General features: G+C 43.7%; 1 protein-coding gene across 1 annotated transcript in view; it reads left to right on the top strand.

Annotated features, from left to right (window-relative positions):
* Positions 1–15,919, top strand: part of ABCA4 (ATP binding cassette subfamily A member 4) — a 139,280-nt gene that overhangs the window by 54,632 nt on the left and 68,729 nt on the right. Inside the window, 5 exon segments of the mRNA XM_079152574.1 lie at positions 5,529–5,734; positions 6,075–6,251; positions 8,158–8,380; positions 12,098–12,319; positions 14,166–14,370. Coding sequence (XP_079008700.1) covers positions 5,529–5,734; positions 6,075–6,251; positions 8,158–8,380; positions 12,098–12,319; positions 14,166–14,370 — 1,033 coding nt within the window.

Here is a 15,919-nt window from a genome sequence, read left to right as displayed (position 1 = left end):
GGGAATGCAAGGCTCCACCATGAGTCATGCCTCAGAGGAAGACCTGGGGACATCTGACTCGTGCGCAGCACAGCTTCCACAATCACTCTGCCTTGACCTCAAGATTTGGTGAGGAGGACAATCAGGATTTGATTTGTAACACCTTCCTCTGCACAGACTTGTCTGAATTTCACCAAGTGGCCAATGAGCAGCCAATGAACACCAGCAGGATGGGACCCAGCACCCCTCCGCTCCATTCCCAGGTGGAAATTGGGCTTTGACTTCTGTCCATAACATTGTTTTGACCAGATGAAGTGCTATGTGCAGGACAGCTTAGGATGGTATATGTTCCCAGACAGATTATTTAAAGAAAACAACTGCCTTCCTCCCATGATGAACAGCTGTCATGAAGGAAAAGTAACCTGGCAGGGGCTTAAAAGTCACTTGACACTGTTGATGTTCAAGATATTTTACAAAAACAACCAGAAAAATGGTTTTATTAGGTCCTGATCACTCATGAGACAGTTCAGTATTCTGTAATGGTTAAAAGCAGACTCTATCCAGAGGAAGCTTACCTCATTGTACCTCGTAAGTGAACTTGGAGTGATCATGGCAGCTGACCTCAGAAGGCTGGAAAGGTGAATGGGCTAATCTGAGTGAAGTCCTTGGACTGTGCCCAGTGCCAAGCAAGACTTCAGCCACCATTTACTTTCCTTTTCCTGTTTACCACCCCCCTCACCCCCTGCTGTGGTATTGGGGATCCAGGGCTTCCCTCATATTGGGCAAACACTCTACCACACCAGCCCACTGTGGCCTTTTTTTCTTACAGCATGGTACTTGCTAAGCCCTTCACAAACACTGTCTCATGTGGTCCTTAAAAGAAACCTCTGAGGTCAGGTACATCTCAGATTTACAACAAGGGAGGCAGAGGCCACTCGGTCAGGAAGCACCATGCTCTGACACTTTTCAAGATGAGGAAGATGGAAATGGGTCAGATGTTTCAGGGCGGAAATGAGTATTTGAGAAATTTCTTAAGTTGTTTGTGTTCAGAGAGTATCAGGACACACATCTAGGGGAACACATCAGGATCTGACTGTGAATCAGCTGCCTGATCAGTCAGCCAGAGTAGAGCCCATGTCATCACGGAGTCAAGAAAGTCACTGAAAACATCAGACACTTATTCCAGTGTTGATTTCCCCTTCACCCTCGAAAGCTCAAAAATAACAGGTTAGATAGTGTTGAATGTCACTTTATTTTAAATGCATGTGTTTATATTGCCTTCTTTGTGTTTTAAGAGTGATACTCTCATTAGTATCAAAGCAAAAACTTACTGTTTGAATTTCTGCTAGTTTAGTCATGTGATTCTGGGGTACGCAGAATATTGTTCAAAATAATAATATAGCTACACCCCTTGTAGCATTCAGGACTTCTAAATTTAAACCAATTCAATTCAGTAAATGCTTATCAAGTCCCTATCATGAGAACAACCATCCCAGAAAACATAATTAGTAAGACAGGACCCTGACCTTAAAGAACTTTCTATCTCTAGAGCTGTGATAACCATACAGCAACCAGCAGCCCCATGCGGCTATTTAAATTTAAATTAAAAACTTAGTACTTCTGATGCACTAACCACATTTCAAGTACCCAACATGTGGTAACTAGCTACCATATTGGACAGGGAAGATACAAAACAATTTTATCATTACAGAAAATTATGCCAGACAGTGCAAGAAGGTACACTAGGGCAAGAGGTTTTGTTCAGGAATGTTTGCCCCAACTATATGGCTGGACTATGGCTGACTCTTAAAGGAACTTGGGAACTGGATGTGGGGGCACACATCTGTAATCTCAGCAACCCAGGAGGTTGAGGCAGAAGGATCTCAAGTTCAAGGCTAGGCTCAGCAAGTTAGTGAGACCCTGTTTCAAAATTAAAAATAAAAGGATCTAAGAATGCAGCTTGGTGGTAAAGTCTCCCTGGGTTTGAGTCCCAATACCAACAAAAAGAAGGAAGAAGCGGTAACAGCACCACACTGCAGGTTCAGCACTGAGGACGTAAACACAGATTCTGCCCCTCACCTATGCTGACCTTTGGCAGGGCCTTGGCTCTTATAGTCCCAGGTATTTGTTTGTTTGTTTGTTTGTTTTGTTTTGTTTTTCCAGTAAAGCAAGGATTTCAGACCACCGTCTTCTCACACTGTTCAAATGCCTTGTGATGCTATGTGAATTGGCAGAACATTCTATGTGTGTGTGTGTTTGTGTGTGACACCACGAAGTGCGTAAAGAACTTTCATCTCCTGATGTAATTTTGTTTTTCATTTTAGAAATTCAATTTCCAATTGACTCAGATTGCCAAGACTGTATATATGCCATTCTTTTTATTGAAATATAATATTTATATATATTTAATTAATGTACATGTGTACAATGGGGAACAATCAAATCAGAGCAATAAGCATTTCCATCTCTTCAACCATTAATTATTTTTATGTACTGGGGATTCCATACTCTTTTGTTCTAGTTATACTGAAATGTATTTAGATGGTTTTAACCAATAGTTAGTTACCCTGTGGCGCTAAAGAAGAGCCAGAAGTGATTCCCACTGTTTGGGTTGTTGTCCCTCATTGAACTTCTTCCCTCCCCTTCCCCTTCCCTTGCAGTCTCTAGTGACCACTGTTCCACTCTGTTCTTCTATAAGGTTGACTTCACCAGTTTCCACAAGTGAGCAAGCAAATACGGTGTTTGTCTTTCTGTGTCTGTCTTATTTCACTAACGATATTTGCAGTTTTAAACTTGACAAACAGATAAAATGAGACTGTGTTATTACTCATCTTTGTAGGAAGTCGTGATCTCCCTAAAGCAAACTTAAATGTGTATTTTGTTAATGTGTTCTAGCAGTTTAATTCTAAAGGCTTCCTGCCCAAGTGGCCAATCCCATCTGCCCACAGCCCTGCTATTGGGCTTAAGTACTGTCAAATGACCCTGGGGCAGGCCTTGAGTCTGTAGCTATGGTAAGAGTCTATGTATTAAGTCCTCTTCCCCCGAAGAAAACTATAAACATTACATTATTTATGTCCTGGAGAAATGAACATTTATTGAGAACCTTAGGTGTACAATGCACTTAAGTCTTTCATCTCATTTAAGGACTGGCTAGTATTAGGCTGGGCAAGAAATGCCTGTTTTCAAAAGAATGACTGATGAAAATCTTGCATTTCCTTTAGCTCCATGATGTATGGTATTTCTTAATACCAATTCCATCTCTTTTTAAAATTATTTCCTTTTAAATTAAGCCTTGGCCCCATAGATCTTCTCCCTTAACTGTGTTTCTGCCTGTGTCAACTGGAAACCAGTTTCCTTTGTCTTCTTTCTTTTGATCTAGAATACTGGGAACTTTACCTGGGATCTACTCAGGTTGTAGAGCCTGGGGCAGGACAGTTCATTACCAGAGACCCAAGGAGGGGGGTTTGCAACACCTGCATGTTCCAAGACAGCCCCTCAGAAATCAGAGGCTTCTGAGCTAGGCGTGGTGGTGCACACTGTAATCCCAGCAACTCAGGAGGCTGAGGAGGAGGATCGCAAGTTCAAAGCCAGCCTCAGCAACTTAGTGAGGCCCTGTCTCTAAATAAAATATAAAAAAGGGCTGAGGATTTGGCTCAGAGGTTAAGCACCACCCCTGGGTTCAATCCCTGGTACCCAAAAAAATCTGGCTGTTTCTTTCCTTTCTTCATTTAACATTTGTGGAACCAACGAATTGGAGATTGATACCTATTCTACCACCTTGAGGGAAGTTAGCCTCTTGGAGCCTACCTTTCCTGGGCTAAGGATAAGCAATGATGGCTGCTCTGTTCCCTCTACAGGACACCTGTGGAAGGGCTAGAGCCGCATGGCCCGGGGCCTGTGAACCGGGGTCTGCCTGCAGCTCCTAATGCCGCAGGAGGAACTCAGCCAGAGATGGAAAGTGAGGAGGGAACCCAGGTTCTGCATTTTCTGCAATCCCTCATGCCTTTCTCTTTCTAGGCTTTACTTTCCTCCCCAATCAAATGAGGATTCCAGCTCACCCCTGGGCCCTTTGTGGAATTCATTTGTATCTTAAAGCCCGCATTGTGTGAATGACCTTCCAAATTACCCTATTGCTTCCCTCCTTGCTCCTTCAGTGATCTTGGGAACAGAATCAGATCCCATGTATCACACTTCTCCTTAAAACCCTATAGTGACTCCTTATGGTTTGCCCAGAGCTCTCCCAGAGCATTGAAAGCCCTGTGTCTCAAGAAAACCCTCAGTTGGTTGGTCACAGAGCAAATGATCTGGTCTCCACCACTCACCTCCACTCACCCTGTGCTCTTCTCTATGCCTTGCAACCACCTGGGGAGCTTTTTACAAAACGCGGATGCCCTGGGCCTGCTTCTTGAGATCCTGATTGAGTTGTTTGGGTGGTAGGTGCCTTTTTAAAGCTCCCCAGTAGTCTAAAGCACAACTGAAGATGGGAACCACTGCTCTCTTCTTGCGAGTTGCTGGACATCCCAGTTGTTCCCCCTCCCTCACCCTCACTTTTCCTATCTTTGACTAATTCCTGCTCATCCTCCTCCTATTCAGGAGTTTCTTCCTCCAGGCAGTCTTCCCTGACTCCTCCCATAGACTTAGCCCCTCTCCCCATTAGGTCTGAGTTTCTTTCAGGAAGAGATTTATCACCTTGTCTCCCTGGCACGAAGCAGGCTCTGGCACATGGCATACTCTCAGTAGGAAATTCATCAGGAAAAGGCCATCTGACCTCTTGTGAGTTCTAAGAAAGAAATATGGACACTAGCACTCCAAGAGTATTATAGGAACAAATGGTTAGGAAACAAACAGGTGCCAGTACAATAAAAATTCTTTAACAAGTCCGTACAAGTGGGCAAACTCTCATATTCAAACTCAAAGAAATTCTTAGTTTTGCTCTTTGGTGGGTACATTTTTTTTTTTTTTTTCTCTTGCAGGAGGAGAAAAGAAACATATGAGGGAAACTCCTCCGTCAGCATTTCTTGTCATCAAACTGTAATTGAAAATGATTTCTCTGGTGAAATCCTTTTGACTGTTCTTTCCTTTCTTCCTCCATATTCATCCCTCAGTTGTCTATCCTGTGTGTTTGGAGAGAGTTGGGAAGTTTCAATGCTTGGAATGTTTCTCTCTCTCTCTTTAAAACTCTTTTATTGTCAGACTTTTCTGATCTTCTGAGCAGCCTGTGTGCACCATGACCCCACCCCCTTGCCTTCCCATCCTGGGGAGTGAGAGTCTTACTTTTGTCATTCTGAGGACTTGCATTTTTGGACAGCTGAATGGTGCAGCCCTCACTAACTCGTCAGGGATAAGAGCAAGTCAGCATTTGCAGGCCCCTCTGGAACCCCTGCATCTACATACACTGAAAAATTAACACCAGACTCAGAGTTGAACAAATGTTAGGTTTATAGGTCTCTTTGCATTTGACCCATCTCCTGGGCAGCAGTTTACCATCTGTCTTTGAGTATCTTCAGCTGATGCTCCTCAAATCTCTTGGCTCTTGTGATTATCTGCAGTGCCTAGTCCTGGATAAATTTGAAAGCTACGATGATGAAATTCAGCTCACCCAAAGAGCCCTCTCTCTGCTGGAGGAAAACAGGTTCTGGGCTGGTGTTGTATTCCCTGACATGTATCCCTGGACCAGCTCCCTGCCACCCCACGTGAAGTACAAGATTCGGATGGACATAGATGTGGTGGAGAAAACCAATAAGATCAAAGACAGGTGACGTTTCAGGCAGGGTTCAGTGGGTTCCTCCAAAGTCAGTGGGATTGAGACTGGACTTGGTCTACAAATCAATAAAATTAAGTTACGTAAGAGGAAATAAGATCTTTTTGTATGACTCAAAGTAGAGTCCTTGAATGAAAGTGATTACAGAGTCTCGTTGTGGTTCACAGTCATCTTTGAGATTTAGACTGTGACCTAGAAAGCAGAACTGAATAGTTTGGGAATATTTAGGAGAAAGATTTTCAGAGAGTGAGTCCTGAGTCACTTGAGCATGTGGAGTGGGTGAGCTGCCAATTCCCAATCACATCCTTTGTTCCTCTCTCCTGGGTCTTCTTAGGTACTGGGATTCTGGCCCCAGGGCAGATCCTGTGGAAGATTTCCGGTACATCTGGGGAGGCTTTGCCTATCTGCAGGACATGGTTGAGCAGGGGATCACCAGGAGTCAGGCCCAGGTGGAAGTTCCAGTGGGAGTCTATCTCCAGCAGATGCCTTACCCCTGCTTTGTGGATGACTCGTAAGTCCCAGGCCATCCATCCTCCTCCCTGACAAGCTAGAGGGGTCTAGGGAGGGGTGGGTGCTTCCAAGACTTCAGTGTCTCTAGATAGAACCCTGGAGACTGGGATCAGACTGAAAAGAATGGAGCTGTGACTGAGCTTGCCCCCAGATCCAGGTAAGGGCAAAGGAGAAAGTGAAGTGGCAGGGAGAGGGGAAAGAGCTGGTGTTGAAGTGTAAAAGGCAAGGTGAAAGTTAAAGCAATGGATGTGAGGTTGAGGGAGGGGACATGAAGGCAATTTAAATTTCCCACTACCTATTATGTTTGGTATGTAGAAGGGTCTGGTCAGTGTTTGCCCAATGATTGCCAAATCAGCAGATTTGGACTCTGCATGGCAAGTAGGTCTGGTTCCTAGGAGCCTCCAAATAATGCTGCTCTTTCCCTAGTTAACATTCCCACGATGTATGCTTAATGCATTGGATGGGGTCCCGTCTCCTCCCCTGACCACCTCAACCAACAGGTCTGTTTTGCTGAACATAGATTTGGAGGGTAGTAGAGAACAAGACAAAGTCAGAGAGGAGATGGAAGGATGCATTGACCATGGCAGATGGGGTCAGAAACATTTCCAGGACAACAGTACAGAACTATAGTTGGTTTATTAATTCAACTCCAAGGAGTCAGGGGAGATTGGGAAGTTTACCATAGTGGATGTGTGTGTCTGTGGGGTTCAGGAAGGAGAGAAGCATGCACAGCCTGAAGAAAAGAAGAGTCAAATTGCCAGTTGGAGAGACTATAAAACAAAGCCAAGTATGGAACACAGGAAACCCTCTCTCAACACTCTAGACCAATCAGTTCTCCAGCCTCAGCTCTATGGAGAACTAATGAGATAACATTGGCTGTTCTGCAGTTTGTGTGGGTTTGGACAAAAGGCAGAGATGGGAAGTAGAGCCAAGAGCAAAAGCCCAGGTTCACTTTTAGGATCAGAAAGGGAGTGGCTGGCAGGGAAATAGGTGGTTGTGGGGTGACAATGGGGTTTGGGGTCATTCAGTGTGGGAGAGTCCTCTGGTGGTCAATTCTGGAAGTTCATGCTTTATGAATGCATGATTCTCTCGCTAGGGCCATTTTGAGTGAAACCCTTCCACCCTGGAATCAGGCCCTTCTTGTGGCAACACCCAACAGTTTTCGATAGATAATAATCCCAAGGGCTTTTCTACTATGTTACACACAGAGAAAAATAATTCCCATATAGCAAATTTATCCTGCTTGCTGGAATATATATCCTAGGATCTACTCTACCTGTGCATGGCTGGTGGAATCAGTGGTTGTTAGATCGCTGATTTATTGATTGATCAACTGCTTTCTGAAAAGGCTACACCGATTGGTTATTTTGTGCCTCTTCCTGCATAGCTAGGATATAACCTTCCAGGCAGACAGTGCTGGGCTGACTGACTTCCCTGGGGAGCCCATTTGTCCTTCTCGCCTCCATCAATCAGTTCCCCTTGTTTGTGCTTCACCCTCTTGGGCTTCAGTGCCAGTTAGCATGTACCCATCTCTTCCTACCAGAGTCCTGATCATCAAGTTCTTTCCCACGAGAACTTACAGGGAAGATCTAGATCTATATTATGTGAGATATATATATCTATTTATATATATATAAATATATATATATATATATATATAAAATGTGATTTACTTACACATTTTACTTGAAGATCATTTGTCTAGGCTAACCAGAAAGCCACTGTCTTGCTGTAAAGAAAAAGTAATGCTTCAGGGCAAATGTGGAATGTATTAAAGGACACAGCCCACTGAATGCCTAATGGAGATTTTCTTTTTCTTCTTTCTTTTTCCTCTATTCTTTCAACAAGTATTTATCTCCGTCAGGTACAGGATGCTCTATTATTCTGTGTCTCTCCTCTTCCTTTAGTTTTATGATCATCCTGAACCGATGTTTCCCTATCTTCATGGTGCTGGCATGGATCTACTCTGTCTCCATGACAGTAAAGGGCATCGTTTTGGAGAAGGAGTTGAGGCTGAAGGAGACCTTGAAAAACCAGGGTGTCTCCAATGCAGTGATTTGGTGTACCTGGTTCCTGGACAGCTTCTCCATCATGTCAATGAGCATCTTTCTCCTGACAGTATTCATTATGGTAAGCCAAATGGAAAAGGCCTAGAAATTTGTAAACAATAATGTTCCTTACACCTTTCCCCTTGTTAATGAACTTGTGCCTATTAGTCATCTGGTTACCAAGGGCAACATGACATCCAGCTTCCCAGCCCTTTCAGTCAAGGTAGAGGATACTCAGAGAGACAAAGCCCTCCTCAAGGAGTCAATGTATCATAACATCTTCCTGCCCCTGTCTACACAGGTTTTCCAGCCCCATTCCATGCCTCTCTGAAGAGGCTACTATTAAGAGAACCCAGCACAGAGCAACTGTGTGTTCGAAGAGGTCTTCTCTTTGCACACACAGATATAAGAAACTATTTTCTGGGATTATCATTCCAACAACTGGCTACAGCTGGAATGTGAAGTGCCCTTTCAGTGGTATTGGGGGAAGAGACCTGGCTGTTTATTAATTGTCATCAAGGTCACACCATTCATGAGTTCACAAAAGGAAAAAAATCTGTTGCCTGCAAAATCTTCAAAACTTCCCTGTTTTAAAGAATGGAATTTGGGGCCTGGAGTTGAGGCTCAGTGGTAGACCATTTGCCTGGCAATTGTGAGGCACTGGGTTTGATCCTCAGCACTACATAAAAAATAAATAAATAAAATAAAGGTATTGTCTTCATCTACAACTAAAAAAAATTTTAAAAATAAAATAAAAGATGGAATTTTGAATCTATCCTTTCTCAGTGATAAGGAGTTTTTATTGCCACAGACAGGAGTGTATAGGTCCAGCCAGGCGCAGTGGTGTATGCCTGTAATCCCAGCAGCTCGGAGGCTGAGGCAGGAGGATTGCAACTCAGCAACTTAGACCCTAAGCAACTCAGCGAGACCCTGTCTCTAAATAATATATATATATATATATATTTTTTTTTTTTTTTTAAAGGGTTGGGGATGTAGTTCAGTGGTTAAGCACCCCTGGGTTCAATCCCCTGTACCAAAAAAAAAAAAAAAAAAAAAGTACATAGGTCCATCCTCTGCAAATTTGCAACTCCCTTATAATCTAGATTTGAAAATAAAACATCATTCACGATACACTGCTATCCTTCATTTCTAGTTCCTCCACAGTAGAGGTTCTTTTGTATTTGTTGAATGATATGAACATAAATTTAGACAGTCTGCTATTTTGGGTGGTGAAATTTGATGTGATATTTGTGTTTTAGATTTGCAAGCTCATCGAGCTGGTTCAACCTCTTCACCATCTCGTATTGCGTGTTCCTCTGCACTAGGCAATAGTGTAGTGACCCACAGACTTGTTGACTGTCTCTCATCCCATACTGGACCACACCTGATACTTCCCTGATCCAAGAATGTTCCATCATATATCCTGTCCAACCAACATATATCCATTTAAACCAAATCCTGCCCATTCTCTTTATGATAAGATGTCCTAAATCTGAGGCATTTTGTTTTTTAGTGTTGCATTATAACCCAGTGAGCTGTGGCCTTAGCCAAATCCTGCACTGGAGTCTGAAAATCACTACTAAAGTGGATAGAAGTCATTCAGCTCAAACAACCTGACCCCACCTGGATGTGGCTAAAGCCACATTTGCAAATGGGAACAGAGCTCTATAGAGATAAGGGGAGCAAATGTCAGCAACTTGTTCTATCCCATCCCTGGTCTGCTCCTTCCCCAGTACCAAGATAATTTGTGTCCTCAGAACTAAAGGAATCAATGTGTAAACATCTGACTGAACAGCTGTGAGGTTTTGCCTGACTTGTTGCTGATAACTGAAATTGAGATCTGCCTTCCTAAGAATGGACCATTTGGACTTCAAAGCTTTTAGGACGTGAGGTAAAGAATGGTCACAAAGAGTTTCTAGCACAAAGAGATTTCTCCTTGTGGGAACCAGAATATTATTCCAGTGAAGACAGGAAGCTGAGCTTTCTACACCAAAGTAGGGTTTTCTTTTGAATGACTTTCCATCTTCCCTTGTCCCTTCCTCCCCAACTCAACTAACTACTCAGGAAAAGAAGCTGGAAGCAAGGACAATGGGAAGGTTCCATTGTTATGCAAGCTACTAGGAACAACAAAAAACAGTGGTCATTGGTAAAAGTTAAAGCCAGTGAAACAGTAGGGTTAGCCAAATGGCATCTCTGGCAAAGGTCAGTGAGAAATTACACAGCCTGGGCATTAGTAGGATTTTGCCTTGAGCTGGGACAAGAAATTGATTTCATTCTAAGAAAAGAAACAACTATCCTAAAGTTCTTGCAGTCAAAAGCCACATGTCAGCCATGGACTTGCTTTTGCATGTGATTAAAGAAAGGGCATGGAACTTTCTAGGGTGATATGTAGTACTTTTGACACATTAAATCAGGAACATTGAGTCCTAATTTTGATTTTTATTTAGATTTCCTCAGACATTTGTTCTAATTAAGCATGACTTTCTTCCACTTCCCTTTGCCACACACACCACTTTTTTTCAATCTGTTCCTCTAGGGTCCAATAGGCTTGAGGTCAGGAAGGAGAAATGGTGGCCACAGAAGGTTAGAGGCACACCTGTTCCATTTAACTTTTCCATGCTCACGACAGATACTGCTAATTGGTCTCTCTTGTCTACTGAGAAGAACCCAGGATTTCCGGGAACCACCACAAATGAATCAGAATTAATTTATGCACCTTCGTATTCCTGAGGAAAGCACAGGATAATCTATTTGTGGAGATATATCCAAAGGGTTAAACTCCTCATAGGTCATCTATAGTAAAGAACAGTGAAGAAAGCCTAATACATTTAAACATCTCAGTTTATCTTATACTGTGACTGGATAGTTACTCACTTAGTGCAAGTTGCTAGTTTGGTCCTATTTTCTACGTAATCAAAGTGAAAGATACTGGACATTGCAAGCAAGTTCTATGAAAAGTATTTGGGCAATATTCATGGGTGGGGAGGGCCCATCCACTTCCAAGTGATCTAGATTCATCACTGATATTTCACATATGAGGCAAACCTCAGAATACAAGTATAAATGACCAGGCCAGTCAGCAGGCCAGGCCCCTGGAAAATATGAAAGCTTGTTTTGAGTGGTCTGCCTCTTCCCCCTCTGCCCTCATCTACTTAGTACCTCCAGGTGCTGTTGGAGCTCCAATTACCCTGCCCCAAGTCTTCCTCCTTCGCTGTAGGCACGTTTCTCCACATTATCCCTTTGCACCAGGGATTTACTTACATCACCTATAATAATTGCTGCTAAATGATAAACTTAAGCACAATAAAATTTTTAAAAGTTTATTTGAGCAAACAGTGATTCATGAGTGATTCAGGGCTCCACTAAAGGGGTGGGGAAGCAAGACAAAGAAAAAAAATATTCGATTGGTTAAAGTCCCTAGAGAGAAGTTACTTGACAGTTTCTGATTAAGTGATTCTTGCTTGGAGTTGGGTTTGGTGTGCTCATGTAGGAATCCAAAACACTGGAGCCAGCTTAGCCCAATGATCTCCCAGTTAATTTTTTGTAACATTGCCCATGACTGAGAGGCAGCCTAATGTGTCACCCCTCCTAGGGGAAATGCCATGTGTGAGATTAAATGTACTTGGCGTATTGGGTGTGAGTTGTAGAAGTGTAGGCACCAATAACAGGCGCTGGGGAGAGACCCCAATAGTGCAGAGGCTCCAGAGGCCTTGGCATTGCTGCACACATGTCACCCCTGAACGGGCCAGGGCCCTGGGCATGGGTGGGAATTACTGACCCGAGGCCTCTTTGGTTTCAGCATGGAAGAATCCTACATTACAGCGATCCGTTCATCGTCTTCCTGTTCCTGTTGACCTTCTCCACTGCCACGATCATGCAGTGCTTCTTGCTCAGCACCTTCTTCTCCAAGGCCAGCCTGGCAGCAGCCTGCAGCGGTGTCATCTACTTCACCCTCTACTTGCCGCATATCCTGTGCTTCGCCTGGCAGGATCGGATGACCGCTGAGCTGAAGAAGGCTGTGGTGAGGGCCTGGGGCTCACCCCTGGCCTGCATTTCCTCTGGAGGGTCTGCAGCAGCCCAGCCTCTGAGGAAGTCTATTTTGTCTTTTGGTTCCAAAGGACATAAGATTAAAAAGATAATGTAAAGCTCAAAGGGCAGAGAAAAGTGTGCCAGTAATTTCACCATTTTTCATTCTCCAAATCTGCTTGATTAATCTGCCCTAGAAAGTCCTTGAAAATTCAGTTCAGCCCATGGTCTCCTTTATTTACTGGTGAGAGGAGAACCAGGTGACCATTTCACTCACCTTCCTTTTCTTACTGTTTGAGAAGAATCAGAAGGGAGGGGGCTGACCCTTTACTGTCCCTCCAGAAAGGTATTTTCATTGTCTAAAGAGGACTTTTCCTTCTCCCAAAGGACTTGGATTAAAGCGGTTCTACAGGTGTCTTTGACATGCTTCCTAGTGCATGCAAAAAGGTTGCAGAAATGAACCCACAGAGTCAGGTTCTCTGGCCTGGAGAGGACTCCCAAAATTGACTTTTGATTGCCTGAGAGACCTCTTAGTTCAGGATTCCCAAACTAACACTGGTCTTTTCTCTAATTGTTTTAAAATGGGCCATTTCCACCTTCTCATTAGCCCAGGCTAATCAGCCTGGTGCTGGAGGGTATGGATTTCCTCGTCCTCCAGAATCTCCCTGTCTCTTTGCTGTCTGTCAAGAGAAGACTTACTGTCTGCCTCTCTTTAGCAGAACTTGTTCTCACAACTCAAACTCCTTTGGCTCCAGAGCTGCCAGGACATCTGCCTTTTATTTCTTATGTTAATAAGAAGTTAATTGCTGTTTTTTTATAGCTCCCAATTGTCTAAAATGATCACAATGGGTAGTGGTAGAAACCCTGTGTCAGCCTGTGGGCAAAGCTGAGCTGCTTTGGTAAGCAGCAGATAGTGAGTATTTCCGAGGCCACAGCCAGCTTCTTGGGGGTGTGGCTCCATCAGGAAGTTGTAGATCTGAGAACCGCGTGGATAAGAACTGGGCTGAGATTTTTTTTTAAGTGGTTTATGTAGACATAAAGCTAGAGAATCGTCTTTTTGCAGAGAGACACTCTGAACTCTATCCAGGGTCCTCTAAACTACAGGGAGACCTTTACACTACATTTCCTCTAAACTACAGAGGAAATGGGGATAGCAAATCCCTCTGTACACATTTCGCCATGTCCCATTTCCCATGGGACCACCAGTGGGAACTTGGCTGGGGAACTTCCTCTTCATATTTTCTTCTACACTTTACCTATTCAGCTGACTTGTTCAATGGGCAGAGAACCTAAGAAAATTCTTAGGAGATAGGAATGGTTCATGTATTCTGAGGCTATTCTGACCTCTCTGAAAGGCCTCAGGAGGTCACGAGACCATTCTTTGTCCTAGGAAACTGATGGCTTTGAGGGCCCTTCCATTGGGATTCTCACAACTTGGCTCAAGTTAGCATCTTTGTTCTTCCCAGAACTGTGTGCTCCTCTAAAACAGGAGGAAAGGGGAACAGATAGGGAAGGAGAACATGAGAACTGTTGGTTCCGTGGTGTGTTGGGCCATGGGGCATTTCTTTGTCTTCCCCATTACACTGCAACAAGATTAGGTTCCACTGAACATATGAGCAGTGGTTCGGTGGGTATTGGGCAGGGGTCTCTGAGCCCTGAAAGGCATTCCCAGAATTCTCATCTATGGGAAAACCACTGTAACCCCTCCCTGACTGGTTTTACATCTGGACACAGTGTGAGCTCTCTTTTGGTCCTCCTCCCGACTTGTGGGCATCTGGGAGCTGGTGGGTTGGGTAAAAGACCCTCTGCTTGTCTTCTCGATACTGTTCACCCCAATGCAGAGCCTGCTGTCTCCTGTGGCATTTGGGTTTGGCACTGAGTACCTGGTTCGCTTTGAAGAGCAAGGCCTGGGGCTGCAGTGGAACAACATTGGGAACAGTCCCATGGAAGGAGATGAGTACAGTTTCCTGCTGTCCATGGAGATGATGCTCCTTGATGCTGCTATATATGGCTTGCTGGCCTGGTACCTTGACCAGGTGTTTCCAGGTAAGCCTCTCCCTCCCTAGAGTAAAGGTGATTGTGTTCTTCAGATGCCAGCTCTCCCCCATCCATCTAGTTTAAATTTTATGTCTTCTAAGATCTTTGAATTTGGACTCTCAGAATCAGCATTTGAAATTTAAATCTAGAAGCCAAAGATACACCAGCAAATTCTGTTGGCTCTACTTTAGAATAGATTGTCACCACTGTCCCAGTCCCAACCTCCTGCCACCATAAACTCCTACCATCATATTCTCTATAATGTATTCAGATAAAACTTTTCTGAATCTGAGTCAAATGGTGTCAGCCCTTTCTGTTCAAATCCCTCCAGTGGCTTTTCTCTCATTTCAGAGTAAAACCCAGTGTCCCAACTCTGGCCTACCCCATGCTTATTATCTGACTCTAGTTATCCTTCTCCCTCATGTTTCTCTGCTCCAGTTGCATCAACCTCCCTGCTGAATGGTCCTACAATAAGTATACTTCTTCTGCAGGGCCTTTTCACCTGCTGTTCTCACTGCCAGGAGCATGTTTCTCTCACTCATACCTGAAGGCTCATGTCCTCATTTTGTTCAGGTCTGTTCAAATGTCTCCACATCACAGGGATCTTTCCAAACTGAAGATGTCTATCACTATATAAACAGCATTCCTTCAGTGCACCACTTCCCATATCCTACTTTATTTTTGGAAACATTCATCACCACCTGACATGGTATCCTTATGGGATTTTTTTTTTTTTTTTTTTTTTTTTTTTTTTGTGGTCCTGGGGATCGAAGCCAGGGCCCTGTGCTTATAAGGCAAGCACTTTACCAACTGAGCTATCTCCCCAGCCTGATATTTATTGACTCTATACACTTAGGAGAACTTAAGCACATGATCTGTTTTGTTCACTGTGACAGGACCTGTGCCCAGAATAGTGCCTGATACTTGGTAGACACAGAATAAATATATAATTAATCAGTAGCATGAAAAAATCAGCTCCTAAAACAAAATTGACCATTTACACAGTTTTGTATTAAATCAGATTTTCCTTCAAATTAGAATTTCCTATAACCTGGGAACAGCTTCTTTGTGTTATGGTAGCAGGGTCTGATTTTTGATGCTATGACCAAGAGCAGGCAGGGGAGGGTGAGGTGGGTTCTAGTCCCTGGGGAGGGACAAGCTCACGGCTCTCAGATTATCTCAAAGTAGCCTTTGTTGGCAGAAATAAGTAGGCAGCAACCTTGAATGAGAGAAAGATGGATAGACTGAGTCCAGAGGCCTGGGTTTGGATGCCAGCTGCGGGAGTGTATTAGTTTCCTGGACTGCCATACTAACATATGATAAATGGTTGGCTTTGACAATAGAAATTGGTATCACACTGATCTGAAGGCTACCAGTCCAAAATCAAAGCATGACCATGTTCCCTCTGAAACCTATAAGTGAAGAATCTTTCCTTGCCTCAAACCAGTTTCTGCAGGTTTTCAGTACTCTGGCTTTCCTTGTTCAGAGATACTCCAATCCTTCATCTTCATATGGTGTCTGTCTTTACTTGGCCATCTTCTTATAAGGATACCAGTCA

This window comes from Sciurus vulgaris, assembly GCF_902686455.1.
Source record: "Sciurus vulgaris genome assembly, chromosome: 1".
In the NCBI taxonomy this organism is placed as follows: Eukaryota; Metazoa; Chordata; class Mammalia; order Rodentia; family Sciuridae; genus Sciurus; species Sciurus vulgaris.
Note: the sequence above shows the minus strand (reverse complement) of the source record. Positions and strands in the feature narration are given on the sequence as shown.